The sequence below is a fragment of the Notechis scutatus genome, chromosome 4 (assembly GCF_049901735.1).
Source record: "Notechis scutatus isolate UNSWTSFEM ecotype Mainland chromosome 4, rNotScu1.2, whole genome shotgun sequence".
Lineage (NCBI taxonomy): Eukaryota > Metazoa > Chordata > Lepidosauria > Squamata > Elapidae > Notechis > Notechis scutatus.
Genome location: NC_142012.1, coordinates 145,238,263 through 145,253,778, shown reverse-complemented (window position 1 = coordinate 145,253,778; position 15,516 = coordinate 145,238,263). Strand labels below are relative to the sequence as shown.

General features: G+C 34.6%; 1 protein-coding gene across 1 annotated transcript in view; it reads left to right on the top strand.

The window, feature by feature from the left end:
- The window catches only part of CCNL1 (cyclin L1), a 14,649-nt gene extending 495 nt beyond the window's left edge, over window positions 1-14,154 (top strand). Inside the window, exons 2-11 of the mRNA XM_087965235.1 lie at window positions 363-437; window positions 700-809; window positions 6,425-6,545; window positions 6,819-6,883; window positions 8,363-8,462; window positions 9,354-9,458; window positions 10,158-10,299; window positions 11,419-11,530; window positions 12,112-12,210; window positions 13,361-14,154. Of these exons, the coding sequence (XP_087821361.1) occupies window positions 363-437; window positions 700-809; window positions 6,425-6,545; window positions 6,819-6,883; window positions 8,363-8,462; window positions 9,354-9,458; window positions 10,158-10,299; window positions 11,419-11,530; window positions 12,112-12,210; window positions 13,361-13,709 (1,278 nt within the window). The 3' untranslated portion in view covers window positions 13,710-14,154. The remainder of the gene's footprint in view (window positions 1-362; window positions 438-699; window positions 810-6,424; window positions 6,546-6,818; window positions 6,884-8,362; window positions 8,463-9,353; window positions 9,459-10,157; window positions 10,300-11,418; window positions 11,531-12,111; window positions 12,211-13,360) is intronic.
- The last annotated feature ends 1,362 nt before the right edge of the window (window positions 14,155-15,516 follow it).

The window sequence follows — 15,516 nt, the reverse complement described above, 5'->3', positions numbered from 1 at the left end:
GGCGGACAGCTAACGGACGGGAAGGCCTGGTCTCAGCCTCACCGAAGTCCCGGCCGTTCCACTTTTCCAACGGGAGAACGGAGGGTTTAGTAAAGTCGGGAGGTTCGCGGGCGTTAGAAAGGCCCCGCTGTGGCGGAGACGAAGGAGAAGGAAAAAAGGGGGGGGGGAGGAAACGGGCGCTTGACGCAAAATGGCGGCGGCTTCGCGACCTCGGCCTGCTTGACAGGCCCAGCTCTGTCGCCGCTTCCGGGAAGAAGGAAGGGGGGGAGTTTAAGCGCAGCCGCTCCTGCGCATGCGCCTTTCTCCGGGCGACTGAGATGGCTGATCTTTCTCTCCTCCCCGTCTGGGGATTGTCTTCGCAGGTGGCGATGGCGACCGGGCAGGTGCTGTTCCATCGTTTCTTCTACTCCAAGTCCTTCGTCAAGCACAGTTTCGAGGTGAGTTCTAGGGGCGTGAGGGAAAGGTAAAGCTGGATGGATTTGGTGGGAAGGGGGAGATGTTTTGGAATGATTTTGTGCTTTGCAGTAATATATATATATATATATATATATATATATATATATATATATTATATATATATATATATATATATATATATATATATATATATATATATATATATATATATATATATATATATATATAGAGAGTCAGGTTCAAGGGCCGTTTTCACAGAAAAATGGGCTTTTTTTTTTCCAGATTGTGGCTATGGCCTGCATTAATCTTGCTTCCAAAATTGAAGAAGCTCCCCGTCGGATAAGAGATGTGATCAATGTTTTCCATCACTTACGCCAACTAAGAATAAAAAGGTAAGGCCAGCTCCACTTTTTATTACCTGAAACATACCTGTGTATTTTGTTTACTTGTACTCTCTCACACAGTGTAGTCTCAAACTTGTGGAGGTTTCAGTTACACAGGGTTACTTTAGTAGGTTGAGGGATCTTTGAATTGTTAATGTACGGTTTTTTAAAATGGTGTGGAGATTATAGTTTATTTAGCTGGTTTACTCCTTTGTAAGTAAGGTTAGAGGTCTAACGTGTTTAATAACTAATTGAGAAATTGGAAATCTTAAGGCATTAAGTTGGTACTTGTTTTGTTGTTTATTTTATGTTGCATCAGACTTTGTTATGGTGACTTACTAAATCTGAATTCCAGTTAAAGTATTGATAGAGTCATTGGTAGAAGCTAATATATTTTATCTAAAATAGTACTTTGGAATATCTACATTTAATTGTTTTCAAATTGACATTAGTATTATTGGTTTCGACAGTTGACAGAAGTTTGATGTAGAGCAGATACCTGTTTTAATAGTATCATAGGCAAATGAAGCCTGAAAGCCATCTGGACTTAGGAACATGAACCACACCTGTTGCTCATCATGCTTTTGCATGCTTTAGTGATTGATTTAGAACTGTTTTGTTGTGGAACTGCTCAGTTTTTAATACAAAATAAGCTTTGAACTAGGGAGCTTTTAAAAAATAAAAGCTTAGGAAATCTTTAAAGAAATACTTTATAGTTTCTAGATTGTTTCCTTGTTTTAATCCATAAATTTTGTCTGAGTGAATTTAGTAAGTGATAAAGATGATTTCAGTGATTTCTTGAAATTTAGTGAAGTTCCCAAGAAGTATGTTATAGGATAATGGGCCATTCTAACATAAATGTTTGTGATATATTTAGGTATTTATGCTGAATAAAAAATATTCATTGCCTATATTGGCAAAATACATTGGCTTAATCTTGCTTATTTACTTTCCAAGTGTTTTCTTAAAATAAACAATGAAAATTTCATTTTGAGTGCAAATGCAGAAAGGGCACTTTGAGCTATCTTTTGATTTCAAGTGAAGCAAATATATCATAGCCAGTGAGTCGAGTATTTATTTTATCTAGGTTCTGATTTAACAATTTGTATATATTTTAATTATTTTTTAAAGCTTATAAACTAACATTCCAGACATTGGCATACTGCTTTAGGTGTCAGTGTTGTATCGGGAAACTATACTTCATTTACATTTCTAATTAATTAATCTAATTTAAATATTCTTTGAAAATTCTGCAACAAATCTGGTTATGGAAACTTAAAATTTGGCATGCAGGTTCATTTTTTTTTTAACAGGATGTAAGTATATTTCTGTGCGTGTTACAATTTTACAAACAAATCAGTTGTACACGTTATTAACTTTAGCTCTTTTTTCCCTTGCAACCGACTATACAGCGACCAGCTACATTTACCAAAGCCTGGGTGATGTGGAGTGGTTCATAGAGATGAAGCTGTCGTCATGGCAACAGTGAGTGACGTATGGAAAATCCCCAAGGAGAAGCCAGTGCTCTCAGAATAGGTCACTGGAACCGGGGACTGACAGGTTGGCCATTGGTGAACAATTTGGAAGAACTCCTGTATCTTGGGTTAAGCTTTTATCTTTGCTGTCCAGGTTTTTGGAAACTAGTAAAGTGTGTGTGTATGTGTGAATTTTAACTACAAATCTTATCTGTTGTGCTGAATAACTTTATTTCATAATAATTTATTCTGCTGAATTTGAGGATCCTAGGTGAATTTTTCACCTTTACAACAGTGTTTCTATGTGCAATGGACTACTCTCCGTGTGTAGCTTTTTATTGAATGATATTTTTCTACAGATTATTTTGAAATGCAAGTATTTTCCTTTATGAAACAAATCAATTGAATGTGGAAGTTAATCTTTAAGAATATAATTAGCATAAGTTTTCAGTGATACTGCGAAATGTGTACTTTCTTTGTTTCATTTGGAATAAGATTCTTTTTGATTTTGGAAGAATAAAAGGTGCATTTGTAAAGTAAAAGTAAATATGCATGCTTAGCAAATGAAAAAATACATGTTTTGCATATGAAAATCCAGTCACATCACTTACGTGGTATTAAAATATTGCATGAGCACCTTGGAAGGTGCTGTTATAATAGATATGAATGGTTTAGTTTACAGAATAAAATATGGGTATGTTGCATAATTTCAATATTTGCATTTATTCTAACAAATTAAATGCAAAAAATGTATTGAGAGTTCCACGTTTTTTAATCAAACCAGAACTATTCCAAAAAAGACATCTCTGATTTAAGAATGTGACTTTCCTGAAATTTATAGCATATGGATTCTACTTTCTTTTCTGTGCTTTATCAACAATACATAAAATGGGACATAAAGAAGGCTAAGATGTGAGAAGCCAAATTCCTTGAAATGCTAAATCTGTATACATGTATATAGGTGATATTTAGCAGGAAGAAATATAAAACAGATATTTAGACATATCAAGAATGGGAGACTTGCTAACATACAAATAGACAAAAAAGCTAAGTATCTGTCTTTATATAATTTGGTCCTAAATGCCCCTCATTGACCTTAGGGTTTATTTCTGTAAATCTATAAACATAAACAAAATCCTGGTGGTGTAGTGATTAAAGTGCAATTTTGCAGGTAAACTGCCAACAGCCTGGAGATCAATCCTGACAGGGCTCACGGTTGATTCCTTCCGAGGTCGGTTAAAATGAGGACCGTATTGTTGGGGCAATATACAAATAATGCTTTTAGATTGTAAACTGCCCAGAAAGTTATGTAAAGCACTATGGGGCAGTATTTTAAGCCTAAATTTTATTGCTACATATCCTGCTTGTAATTGTAAGCAGTCACACAGTTCTCATCAGAGCAAGCACTAAGTTAAAATTGTAGCACAGTCTCTTTATGGTGGGGAGGGAGGGTATAAAAATTTGATTAAAGTGTGTGTGTGTTTTTCTTAAGGCTCAGTTACACAACAAATGCAAGCAAGCGAAAAGGTATTCCTTTGGGCATGTACCTGTCTCTGTGTGTATACACACAGACATACAAATTTAAAATTAAGTATGGCACATAATTTTAGATTGAGAAAGAGATATTGAGTTAATAATTGGATCCCTAGTTGTATGTTCAGGACAATATTTCAAATTGTAAATAATTCTTTAGAGTTTTACACAGATAATTAGATACTTAACAGACTTGCAGGCTGTCCTTTGTATTTACTTTCAAGATAATCCAGTTTTGCAGTTTGCTTCCAGTGAAATGCATTTAATTTATCTTCTGAATTGGTTAAATGTATTACAGTTGGGTACATCATTTGTATTCCAATGCCAGAATAATATTGGAAGCAGTTGAGCAATTGTTTCATTTCATATATTCCTCTAAAATGAGTGCTTTAACTGTTCTCATTATTCAATTAACATATTTCTCAGATATAAATATGTAAAAATTATCTTGCCTTTTATAATCTGATGAATTAATCTATTTAGAGAAAGGAAATATAAAAAGTATTTCTATTAAAATTTCTAGGTAGTAATTATTTAATTAAAGTAATCAAAAATTAATTAATTAAATTAAATATTAAATTATTGTGTCTTTTAATCTTGAAATACATTCCACATCCTAGTAGTACCTTATGATGTACAAATTTATCTTAAAACCCTCTAGGATATTCTATTTCCCTCCATGCCATGCTAGAGGTATTATTTTGCCATGTTTCAAAGGATGAGTGGAATATTCTGGATTTGTTCAATTGCACACTAGTTTTGTGCTCCTTATCAGAACTTTCTCATAACAATAATTACAAACTTCTTATTTTATAAGTGAAATTCACTAATGGGTTTTGCTTAAGGAATATGGTCAATTTCCAAGTGCTACCCAAATAGGGATTTTAAATCTTATTACAGATAAGGTTCTTGATATTTCTATAATTTTTGGAAAGCTTTATTGTTTACCTTAAAAACAGACTACATAATTTTAGGTCAAAATACAGTTTGAAATTTAATTGAGGTTATAAAAATGCATGTTTATGTAAGAAGCAGCTCAATAAAATTGGGAAAATACATGCATTTTTAGGAGTTAAATAGTTTAAGTATAAAATTGAATACCTCAAAAAATAATACAAATTTGGAGAAAGATTTTGCTAAAAAAATGTCCTAGGACAAATAGCTGCAGGCACCATAATAACATTTACCTGTTTAAGTTGCACATCAACAAGTTAATTGAAACATAGACATGTATACTTCTCCATATTTTTTATTTTTCAGATGTCCTGTATCTTTAAACTACCTTGAATGGGATTTGAATCAAACAGTATTTATAGGAATTTAATCTGATATATATGATGTCAATTGGCTCTGCATAACTAATTAAAGTAGGAGTACTATTTGCTTTTCTCTCTGTCCAGTTAAAAATGGGTAACGTTCAGAATATTATGCTATTAGCAGGTAACAAAGGTAAGAGGTTGACACACTTTCTGAGCCAATGGTGCGTATTTTTTTATAGTTCAGTGGAGAAAATATATTTTCCTCAAGCTTTTTGTGAAATATGAAATGTTCTATAATTAAAGTAAAGCAGAATGCCTAACGTTCTAAGATGTGAAAGTATATTTCTCTGACCATCTAAATGTCAAATAGAGAAACAGTAAGAAAAATTGTAGTGATATGCAAAGTTGCATAATAAGCTAAACGTTTTGTTTTGTACATTATATACAATATATACTTCAATGCTATGGACAATGTTTAAATATTTCTTTTCTCATTTTTTTAGCTTGTTAAAAAGTGAGAATAAACCAAAATCATAGACTGTCCTCAAAATGTAGAAATATAGAAATTAATATTATTTCTTATTTGTCATTGCTTTTTAAACTTTTTCTTGTGCCATATCCATCATCGGATGTTGGCAATCATGTTGGTGATCCTATTTTTATCAACAGCCGCATGAAAAAGTGCTGTTGAGTTTTGTCCAAACCAGTCCCTTAGATTTTGAAACCATGATGTTCTTCTGCCTGGACCTCATTTGCCTTCAATCTTTCCTTGGAGAGGATTAAGTGAAGTACAGTATGCCATATTTTTTGGGGTGTCGCATCATGTCCAAAATATTCTAACATTCACTTTTTTTTTGATGATTTTATAATGGAAGAAATTGTGTGCATGTCTCTGTGTCTTTGTATACATACATACATACAGAAACATACACATATTTCTTCACTATGAACAGCAGGGGAAAAATATTAAAGGCTTTCATTTACTTACCTGTGTATAACAGATTTATTTTACAGAGTTGAAACTGGCGGCGAAAATTTAAATGTTGTATATACTAGTACGTTCCTTTTCAGATAATGAAAATTTTCCCTGAGAAACTGTTGGGACTCTTGTCTTGTAGCTCAACTGTCTTTTTAATGAAGTGTCTTTCAAATGTCTCATTTGAAATATTTACAGATAAATAAAGTTTTAGGTAATGACTGTTAGTTAACTTGGACAGCACAAGATTAAAGCTTAAACTTGTTTGCAGGAGTTCAAAATCTGGTTTCTGTTGCCATTAGTTGGTTGGAAAGGGAAAACAGAGAAGCTGCTGTCTTCGATATAGAAAAGCGTTTTGACTCTATCTCTTACAAACTGTAGGACTCCAAGCCCATTGATACTTGATCAGAACTACATAAACACCAAAAATCAAGTAATCAAAGCAGAAAGGAGGGTGCTGAAGGAATTGGGATTTTGTGTTCATGTCAAGCATCCACATAAGGTGAGTCTTCTAAAGTGTTTGCTTTCCAGTATTAAATGCTTTGTATAATTATGGAGAAGGTAAAGATTTTTTTTAATTTGCACTACTATAGGATAAACATATATGCCTTCTTCAGAAACACTTTAAAAAATAACACTTGCAATCAGTAGAAAGGGTGCTTTTGATTTTTCAGAAGCTGCTAGAAAACTTTAAAATCTAATTATGATTGATTTATGTTCAAAGTGAGATTGGAATAAAATGTGTTAATTTGCTTGTTTGTTTTTCATCCCTCAGATCATTGTTATGTACTTGCAAGTCTTAGAATGTGAGCGTAATCAAACACTCGTCCAGACAGCCTGGTAAGTTATTTCCTTCTTGTTTTATCTTTCTTAGCCAGAAAAATAGTAGCAGAAAAAAAAACAAGCTCGATGTCCAAATACCAAGTAATGAACTGTAAGTTAAAAAACCAAAAAAACAAAGCAAAATCTTGTGGAATGTGCTGCTGCTTGTTTTCTGCTTACTATTTTCATGGCTTTCATAATGCATTTCCTTGGAGAACTCAATTTAACTTTTTTCTTTTTTCTACTCTTTAATTAAAGGGTAGTCCCTGATGGTAAGTCATAGAACTCTGCCCTCTGCACCACAGCTCATGATCTGAGGATGGCCTGATTGGCTGCCTCTCTCTCCAGTCAATCCAGTGCAAGCTCTCAGCCGAGATTTACTGAAGTGGTCCATATCCAGCGGGCAGCATCTTCTAGTTCTGTCGGGGTGTCAAAAGGATTTGTATATTTGATTCTAGAACTACCTATTCAATATACATAATCATGAAATGTATACTTGTTGTCCTAGTTAATGTGCTTATGACATTACCTATTAGGGTAAATCAGATAAGCTTTAATTCTATCCTCCAAGTATCTATTTATTTGGGGGGGGAGGTTGCCTAATTGGGGGATTATTTTCCTCTGTGCATGCCAAAAGCTAGCACATGTCTCATTTATAGACATATTGATGAGTGAAGCTTTCCACACAGAAAATTCACAATAGGGCTGTACGCATGTTTGGAGATTACCTGCTAGTTTTAGAAAAATACTTCATTACTTAGTTGTAGTTTAGCAGTGACTATATTGCATTGTAAGAAATGTTTAAATTGTTAACCTGCAATTTTATATTGTACCTATAGAAATATGTGTACAGCTGTCATTCACATCTATTTCTGGCCTCATAAATGGTCTAAAAGTAATTGTAAATATTTTAATTATTTTTTTAAAATACAGAATGCTAAATTGAATCTGGTTGATAACCATAGGAGACTAAATCACATGCTTGTATCAATCCCTTCAATATAATGGGATGTACATTGTTTTTGTAGTGTAGTGTAATAAGTTTATTTTTTGATGGCTACAAATTGCTGTAGATCATGTTAATCTGTATGAAATTAACAGATCAGTAACAATTCAGTTATTTTTTTTAAAAAAGAAATGGTCGCGTGATTTAATATTTTTGGAGCTAAAGTTTAGTTGATGGACACTTCCAAGAATACTAAAAACAATTGCATAAAGTTTTGTTAAGTCTTTGAGGTGCACCACATAATAGTAAAGACTGAACTCAAAACTCAGCTTGTACTTTCATGGGGTTCTAGAGAGATAAAAAGAGCCTGTGTGTTACGTGGTCCAGGGGCTTTGAGGCATTTTGTCTTTATGGCAGATTCTTTGACAAATGAGAACCTAAATTACTGAAATAAAAGAAAAAACAATAAAGTAGATTGAGTCTCCAACTTTCTTTGCTTGGTTTCATGGTATCTCTTAAACAGGAAACACATTGAGGTTTATATTTTTCAGGAATTACATGAATGACACTCTTCGAACCAATGTATTTGTTCGATTTCAACCAGAAACAATAGCTTGTGCTTGCATCTATCTTGCTGCTAGAGCTCTTCAAGTAAGTATTTGTTTTTTTCCTCTGCTCATAGCTTTTGTATATTTTCAATTTTTCATGCTGATTCTGTGAATCATAATGGGGATTAACCAATTGGAATCCAATCCCAAAGGAATTGGAATCACATACAAATGAGGGTCCCTTGAAATGTATCTACAAGCTTCAGTTGGTTCAAAATACTGCAGTCTGCATGATTGTGTGTAAGTCTAGATTTGCATATGTATCACTTCTCTTGTGGGAGCTGCGTTGGTTGCTGATTTGTTCCTGAGTTCCATTTAAGGCACTAGTTATCGCCTTTAAAGCCCTATATGGCTTTGGGACCAGGTTATTGAAGGACTGTTTTTTTCCCAGTTACATCAGATTAGCAAGGGTGGGTATTTTATGGATCCCCTTCATCAAGGAAATCCTAGTAAGATCAGGAAGAAGGGCTTCTTTTGGGGCAGCTCTCTCCCTATGGAACCTCACCCCAGCAGTGATAAGGCTGGCCTCCATCCTGATCCTCCTCCAAAAGGCCCTGAAGACATAATTTTGCCAGTGGGCCTAGAGATCCTAGGTTGATATGGAGCCCATCAAATGGCTTGTTTAAATGTTGTTGAATGTATGGGTATATTGGATTTTGTATTTGAGGTTTTATTCCTATAAACCACTCAGAGTTGCCACGACTTAAGTTGGGCGGCTGTATAAATTCATTTAATAAATTAAAAATAAATATTGAAAAGATTTCATGAACAGATTTTCAGTATGAACTTGCCTGGAAGTTAATGTCAGGAGATACCATTCTAAAAGAGCCTACATTTTGAGAAGTTGGTTGGGTCCTCAGACTTCAGATCTATGGAATATACTGTCTTGGAAAAAATAGATTTGCAATCTTTTGGGTAATATTTTGTCTTCTAGATTCCTTTACCTAATCGTCCTCATTGGTTTTTACTTTTTGGAACTACTGAAGAAGACATTCAGGAGATATGTTTAAAAACACTTAAGCTTTACACTAGGAAAAAGGTAATATTCTATATACAAATGGTATTACAAGTATTACAGTGTAGCTATTTCCCATAATGTATGAATTCCAGTTGACTATTCGTTTATTATATTTATACCTTGTCACAATCCCATCAGTCAGCATTCATGGAGACTTGGGGATAATTTCAAGAAAAGTAAAGTAGTAATAGTGAATCTACTATTGTAGAAAAGACTAGTTTTTTTTTAAAAAAAACACCTAATTTACTATGTTGAAAAGCTTTATACTGAAACAAAGTAAAAATGTACTAAATCACCTGGAGAAGAAGAAAAACCAAAAAAATAATAATAATTCTTTAAGAAACAGGAACAAAATAAACACAAGAGCAAATAATATGAATTATACCTAGTCCATACGGAATTACATTGTCCAGCCTTAGTACACATATGATTCAAAGTCTGGGAGTTGACAGATGTTAAGCCAACAATTAGAATCTGGAACACATGCATTCTTCCATGAGTATATGGTCATTTTTTTTCTCAACAGAACAAGCAAGAGATATCCAAAGGTCTTTATAAATCAAAATATTTTATATTTGGGGAATATAATTTAATAAAATCTTAACAATCTAACTCTTGCCATTGAGGAACTCAGGTCACCGTAATAATAATATCTAACTAATGAGTTGATCTATGTATCCATTTTGGTATGAACTGACTTAGACTCATTATGTTTTATAGCCTAATTATGAATTGCTTGATAAGGAAGTAGAAAAAAGAAAAATGGCTCTACAGGAAGCTAAATTAAAGGCCAAAGGATTAAATCCAGATGGAACTCCAGCTCTTTCAACATTGGGAGGCTTTTCACCTGCTTCCAAGCCCTGTAAGTTTTATTTACTAGTGGTTGCCATTTTGACTATGTGCAGCCACAATCGGCTCCAGATTTTATGCTTTTTAATTATATATTGCTTCCAAAGCTATTGTAATGATCAAGCAAAATAATGTAATAGGCTTTTGTCACGGTACCTAATTTGGTAATTAAGTATGTTCTGAAACCTATTGAATATGATAATAGGATTCACTATGAATGCTTTTCATTCAAGACAAAAAGTTCTGTTTTGGTCTCACCCCTCCACAGAACATTTTTTCAGTAGCCTTTTCCATATGAGCTTTCACAAATTGTAAATAGCCAGCGTCTTACATCTATGCCATGCACGTCATTGTTATTCAGAATTTTCCTAATGGTTCTCTTGTGACATTTGCCAATTCAAGAGAGGCCTTTAGCTCTTTAGATGTCAGTCCAGAATTATTTTGAGTTCTCCTGGAGTATTACATGCCTTGCTTTTGTTGTGATCTTGGTTAGTCAACCATTCTTGAGGAAGTTAACAATGGTTTTGAATTTGAAGACAATCTGCCTCACAGTGGATTGATGGAGTCTGAACTCTTTAGAAATAGATTGATAACCTATTCAAGCCATTATATACTCCCATACTTGATTTATTCCATTGAGTGAAACACCCGGCTCTAATTTCTGCTTCAAATGAACTGACAATCCTAGAGGTTCACATACTTTTGTCGCAGAGAGAGGGATATATATACTTTGAGCAGTTTTCTTAAATAAAGGAATAGGAATACTGTTCTTGGCTCATGTTTAATTGGCTTCATTTTATCTAGTTTTCAGGGTTTATGTGGAAAATAGACCGCATTTTTAATAAAAATTATGAAAAAAAATACTGAAAATTCAACAGGTTCATGTGTTACCTTGAAAACACTGACATTTATTTCAAATAATAGGAATCCAAATTGTTTGGCAGAGGCTACTAAGCTACTGATTTTAAATTTTCAGAAAGGGAAAGCTAGTCATATTGTTTAAGGGGTAAGATAAAAGCTAGAGGCTAGTGTTTTAAACCAGGAAAAATCAAACTTAATGGTAGCAGATAATTAGAATCTAGTTACTGGTTACAGAAAAGGGATATTTACCTTGGATTATTTTATTTCTTAGCATCTCCAAGAGAAATAAAAACAGAAGAAAAATCTCCAGTGTGTATTAATGCAAAAACTATCAAAAAAGAACCAGAAGACAGGCAGATGGTTTCCAAAAGTCCTTATAACGGGTAAGTGATGAAGTTTGCACAAAACAGAAATACATTTTTTTCCAAAGCTGGGACAAATCATTCCATTTCACAAGTTCTGTCCAACTGTTCATTTGTGATAAAGTATTGAGTGTTGTTATTAAATATAGAGAACAAAATTCTGAATGATTCCAGAATCTTACTTTAGACAAGTAGTCTGGTTGTCTCTGCTGTTTTCCTCCAACAGATTCTGGCATGGCATATCCCTACATCATGCCCTGCTGCTCGTCCTGTCAGATTTTTCCTCCCTTCTGTTTGGCCTCCAACATCCTTAGCTTTTTTCTACCTCCCCTATCTAGAAAAACTATTTGGGGTTGTAACAGAAACAAAACAACCTTTTTTCCATTACATACATGGACAGAACTAGTTGAAACTTAGGCTTAGGTTACGGCATGAACTTCTCAAAACCAGCTGTTCTCTGCTCTAATGAATGATTTCAGCACAAATTATTTTCCTCATACCTAGAAGTAACAGTCTTATAATAAGTTTGGTCCCATGCTAACTCATTTAAAGCAACTTAATTGTTACAGCCTATGTAGTAATTCCTTTTTCCCCCTTACCAGAATGAGAAAAGAGAGCAAGCGAAGCAGAAGCAGTAGAAGTGGTAGCCGATCAAAGTCAAGAACAAAATCACGATCCAGGTCTCACTCTCCAAGGAGACAGTAAGTTTTTTTTTAAATTATTACTTCATATCTTACGATTTTATTTAAAATTACTTTTATTTTACTGCATAATACTTCAGGAAGATTAACAGTGTAATTCATGTTGTGAATGCTTTGAGAACAATTAGGGAATGTTATTCTGACTTTGGTCCTGCAAATCAACAGATCAGTGTTTTGTAATTTCAACTGAAGTATCCCAGGAGGGTTGCAGCTGAGATCTAAAATCCAGCACAATTTGGGTTTCAGATAAAAGAAATCTACTATCTGAAGGTATCACCGCAGACAAATAGGGCAGGGCAGGTGTATCTCACACATTTTCCCCATTCATCTGTGTGCCCTATACCTTAGTGCAATCATCAATTTTTCCAGTGCTTTCCATTTCCCCTCCTTGCCAGTGCCAGTAGCTTCACCAGTACGCCCAATCCCAATTTCCCTGGTACCTTTCTTTTCTACTTAAGAACCCTGGTGGTGCAATTATTAAAGTTCAGAATTGCAGGCAAACTCTTCCCACACACAGCCTTGAGTTCGATCCCTACTGGTTGATTCAGCCGTCTATCCTTCAAAGATCAGTAACATGGCAATCCAGATTGTTGGGAACAGTATGCAAGCAGTATACTTGTGCATTAGCAGTATATCAGCACTTGTATATTATGGACTGTCCAGAGAATGCTGTAAAGACTATGGGGCAGTATATAAGCCTAAAAAGCTGTGCCATGCTAATTCAGGCACCCTGCCAGCAGTGCCCCTTTTCCTAGGTAACTGAAGTTGTTCAAATATATTTTGCTGCAAATTAGCTTACTTTTTGATCTCCTACACCCTCATGAAGTTTCACTGCAGGCTTGAAAGCTGAATTGAGTTCCCTAAAAAGAAATATTACATGAAATACACAATATTCTTCTAGGATCCTCTGTAGCAGTGGGATTGTCCCTTAAATGATAGCATAATAGTATTCAGTAGTTTTGCATATCAAACTATTGCAGACTGGACTTCCTAATTTTCTATTTTGTTGTAATTGTTTTGCAAACAAACATAGCGGGAGTAGCCTGGTAGAAGTAATTTCAGAAACGTAAACGATAAATGTTTAACAAAATGTTAATCCAGTGCTGTATTTTGCATAACAAGCTGAAAGGCCATAATGTTGTGTTTTCAGTTACAACAATAGACGGAGTCTCTCGGGAACCTACAGCTCAAGATCCAGAAGCAGATCACGTAGTCACAGTGGCAGCCCTCGAAGACACCATAATCACGGATCACCCCATCTAAAACCAAAGCACAGCAGAGAAGAACTGAAAGGAGTAAACAGACACAGTCACAAGCGGAAAAAGTCTCGTTCACGTTCTCAGAGCAAATCTAGGGACCATTCAGACCTCGTTAAGAAACACAGGCACGAGCGAGGACACCACAGAGAAAGGCGAGAAAGGTCTCGTTCGTTTGAGAGATCACATAAAAGCAAGCACCATGGTGCTGGTCGATCAGGACACAGCAGGCACAGGCGCTGAATGTGGGTGCATTGCTTATTACCTTTGTTTGGATGTTATACAAGGTATTGGGACTCTTTGAAACTTGAAGTCAATTAGGATTTAAATTTGAAGCCCAGTATGTCCAAGAATGTAAGACACGTTCAAAAAAATGTTGAATGTTTGCACATAAAATACCTTAGCAGTATCATCTAATTTGAAACAATAATCAGGTTAAATTGTATGTGTTTAGGATTGTGGTATCAATATGAAAACTGGAGATCTGTTTCTGTACAAATGTATCTTATTTTTATACAAACATTGCAGACATTTCTATTTAAGTATAGTTATTTGTTTAAGATAATGGTGGGTACTTTCTTACACTGGTTTTAGTCTGCATGTGTAAATTTTTTTTTACAAACAAAAAATAAAATATACAACTTTTTACTACCCTGCTGAATACCTCATTAAACAATCTTTTGTCAAATTCTGATGTTTTCTTAACAAGTCATTATTGCCTCCTAGTTACTCTTCAAATAACATCTAACAGGAGAGGCATCTTCTGAAATACCATTTAAACATTTCAGGAACTGCTCAAAGACAATGAATGTTGAAACTAGCAAGACTTGTTTTCTGTTCAAAATATTACTATTAAAATTAGTGAATAGTGAATCTGAATCAAATGGAAGGTCACTATTAAAATTCAAACACATGCATTAAGGTTTGTTTTTTTAAACAATAGTTTGAGGTTTCTTGGTTTGAATGTTTCTCCTTGGACTAAGTTATAATCAGCAGTTATAAATGCTGATGTGTTGCATTGCTGCAGAGTAATATATCAGCATTTATAACCGTTAATTAACTCAGATTTATATTTGTTTATAATGTTTCTATTGTATTTTCTTAAGACTATCACTTTCATGAAGCCATTGTTATAGAAGGCCATTCGGGTTTCTGAACTAAATCTGAACCTCAAAAACCTGCTTTTAATTCTTAACTCTGGTCCCCAAAGCTTTCTTCAAGGTTATGAAGGTTAGATGTCCTTTCACTTCTCTTGCATTGTAAAGTTTTTCCTTTCATCCTTGAGGAAAATACTGCACAAAGTCTGCTCATTGCTGATGCCTACCCTGCCTCTTGCATCCAATTCAGGGCATCACACCAAGCTTTTGTCTAAACATTGCTTTGTTTTTCTTAAACCACATTGTGTTATAACAAGTCAAAGTGTGGAAAAACTTGGGAACAGCACTTTTATTTAAAACAACTTTTTTTTTCTATAATTACCAATCGCTGAGCTCTGAATTCCTCTATATAGAGCTGACCCCAGCATTTCATTATCAACACTACTTCAGTTTATTATCCTATTTAACTTTAAAACTTATATACAAAGTAATTTCTCTTTCCAATTCACATGGACCATGCCACGCTCTTATTTAAACAAATAGCAGCAAAGGGAATGTGAGGGACTAGAAAAGCGAGAGTGAAGAGATTTGTAGGTTTATCTGAGAAGAAGAGTCAAAAGTCCATCCGGTCGTGAAAGATAAGAGAAACTCTTCAAAGAGACTCTAACTCTGTAAGAAAAGCCATTGTTTCTTCAGATAAAGACACCATTCTGAAATTGTGCCATCCTTCTTTGCTCTTATCTCCATAATAGAGACGAGTAGAAGTTGTGTCCATACTTTCACTTCTGCCATTGGGTTGGTGAAGTATAACTTGAATAAATCATGAGGTCGCTCCTGGATGTGTCAGTAAGGAGTGGAAAAAATGATATAATTTGGATCTGGCTCATTTGTGGATGTGATTTAAGTCAATATCACTAAATGGGGTCAACTGCTGTCGAGATTATTGTGCTGGA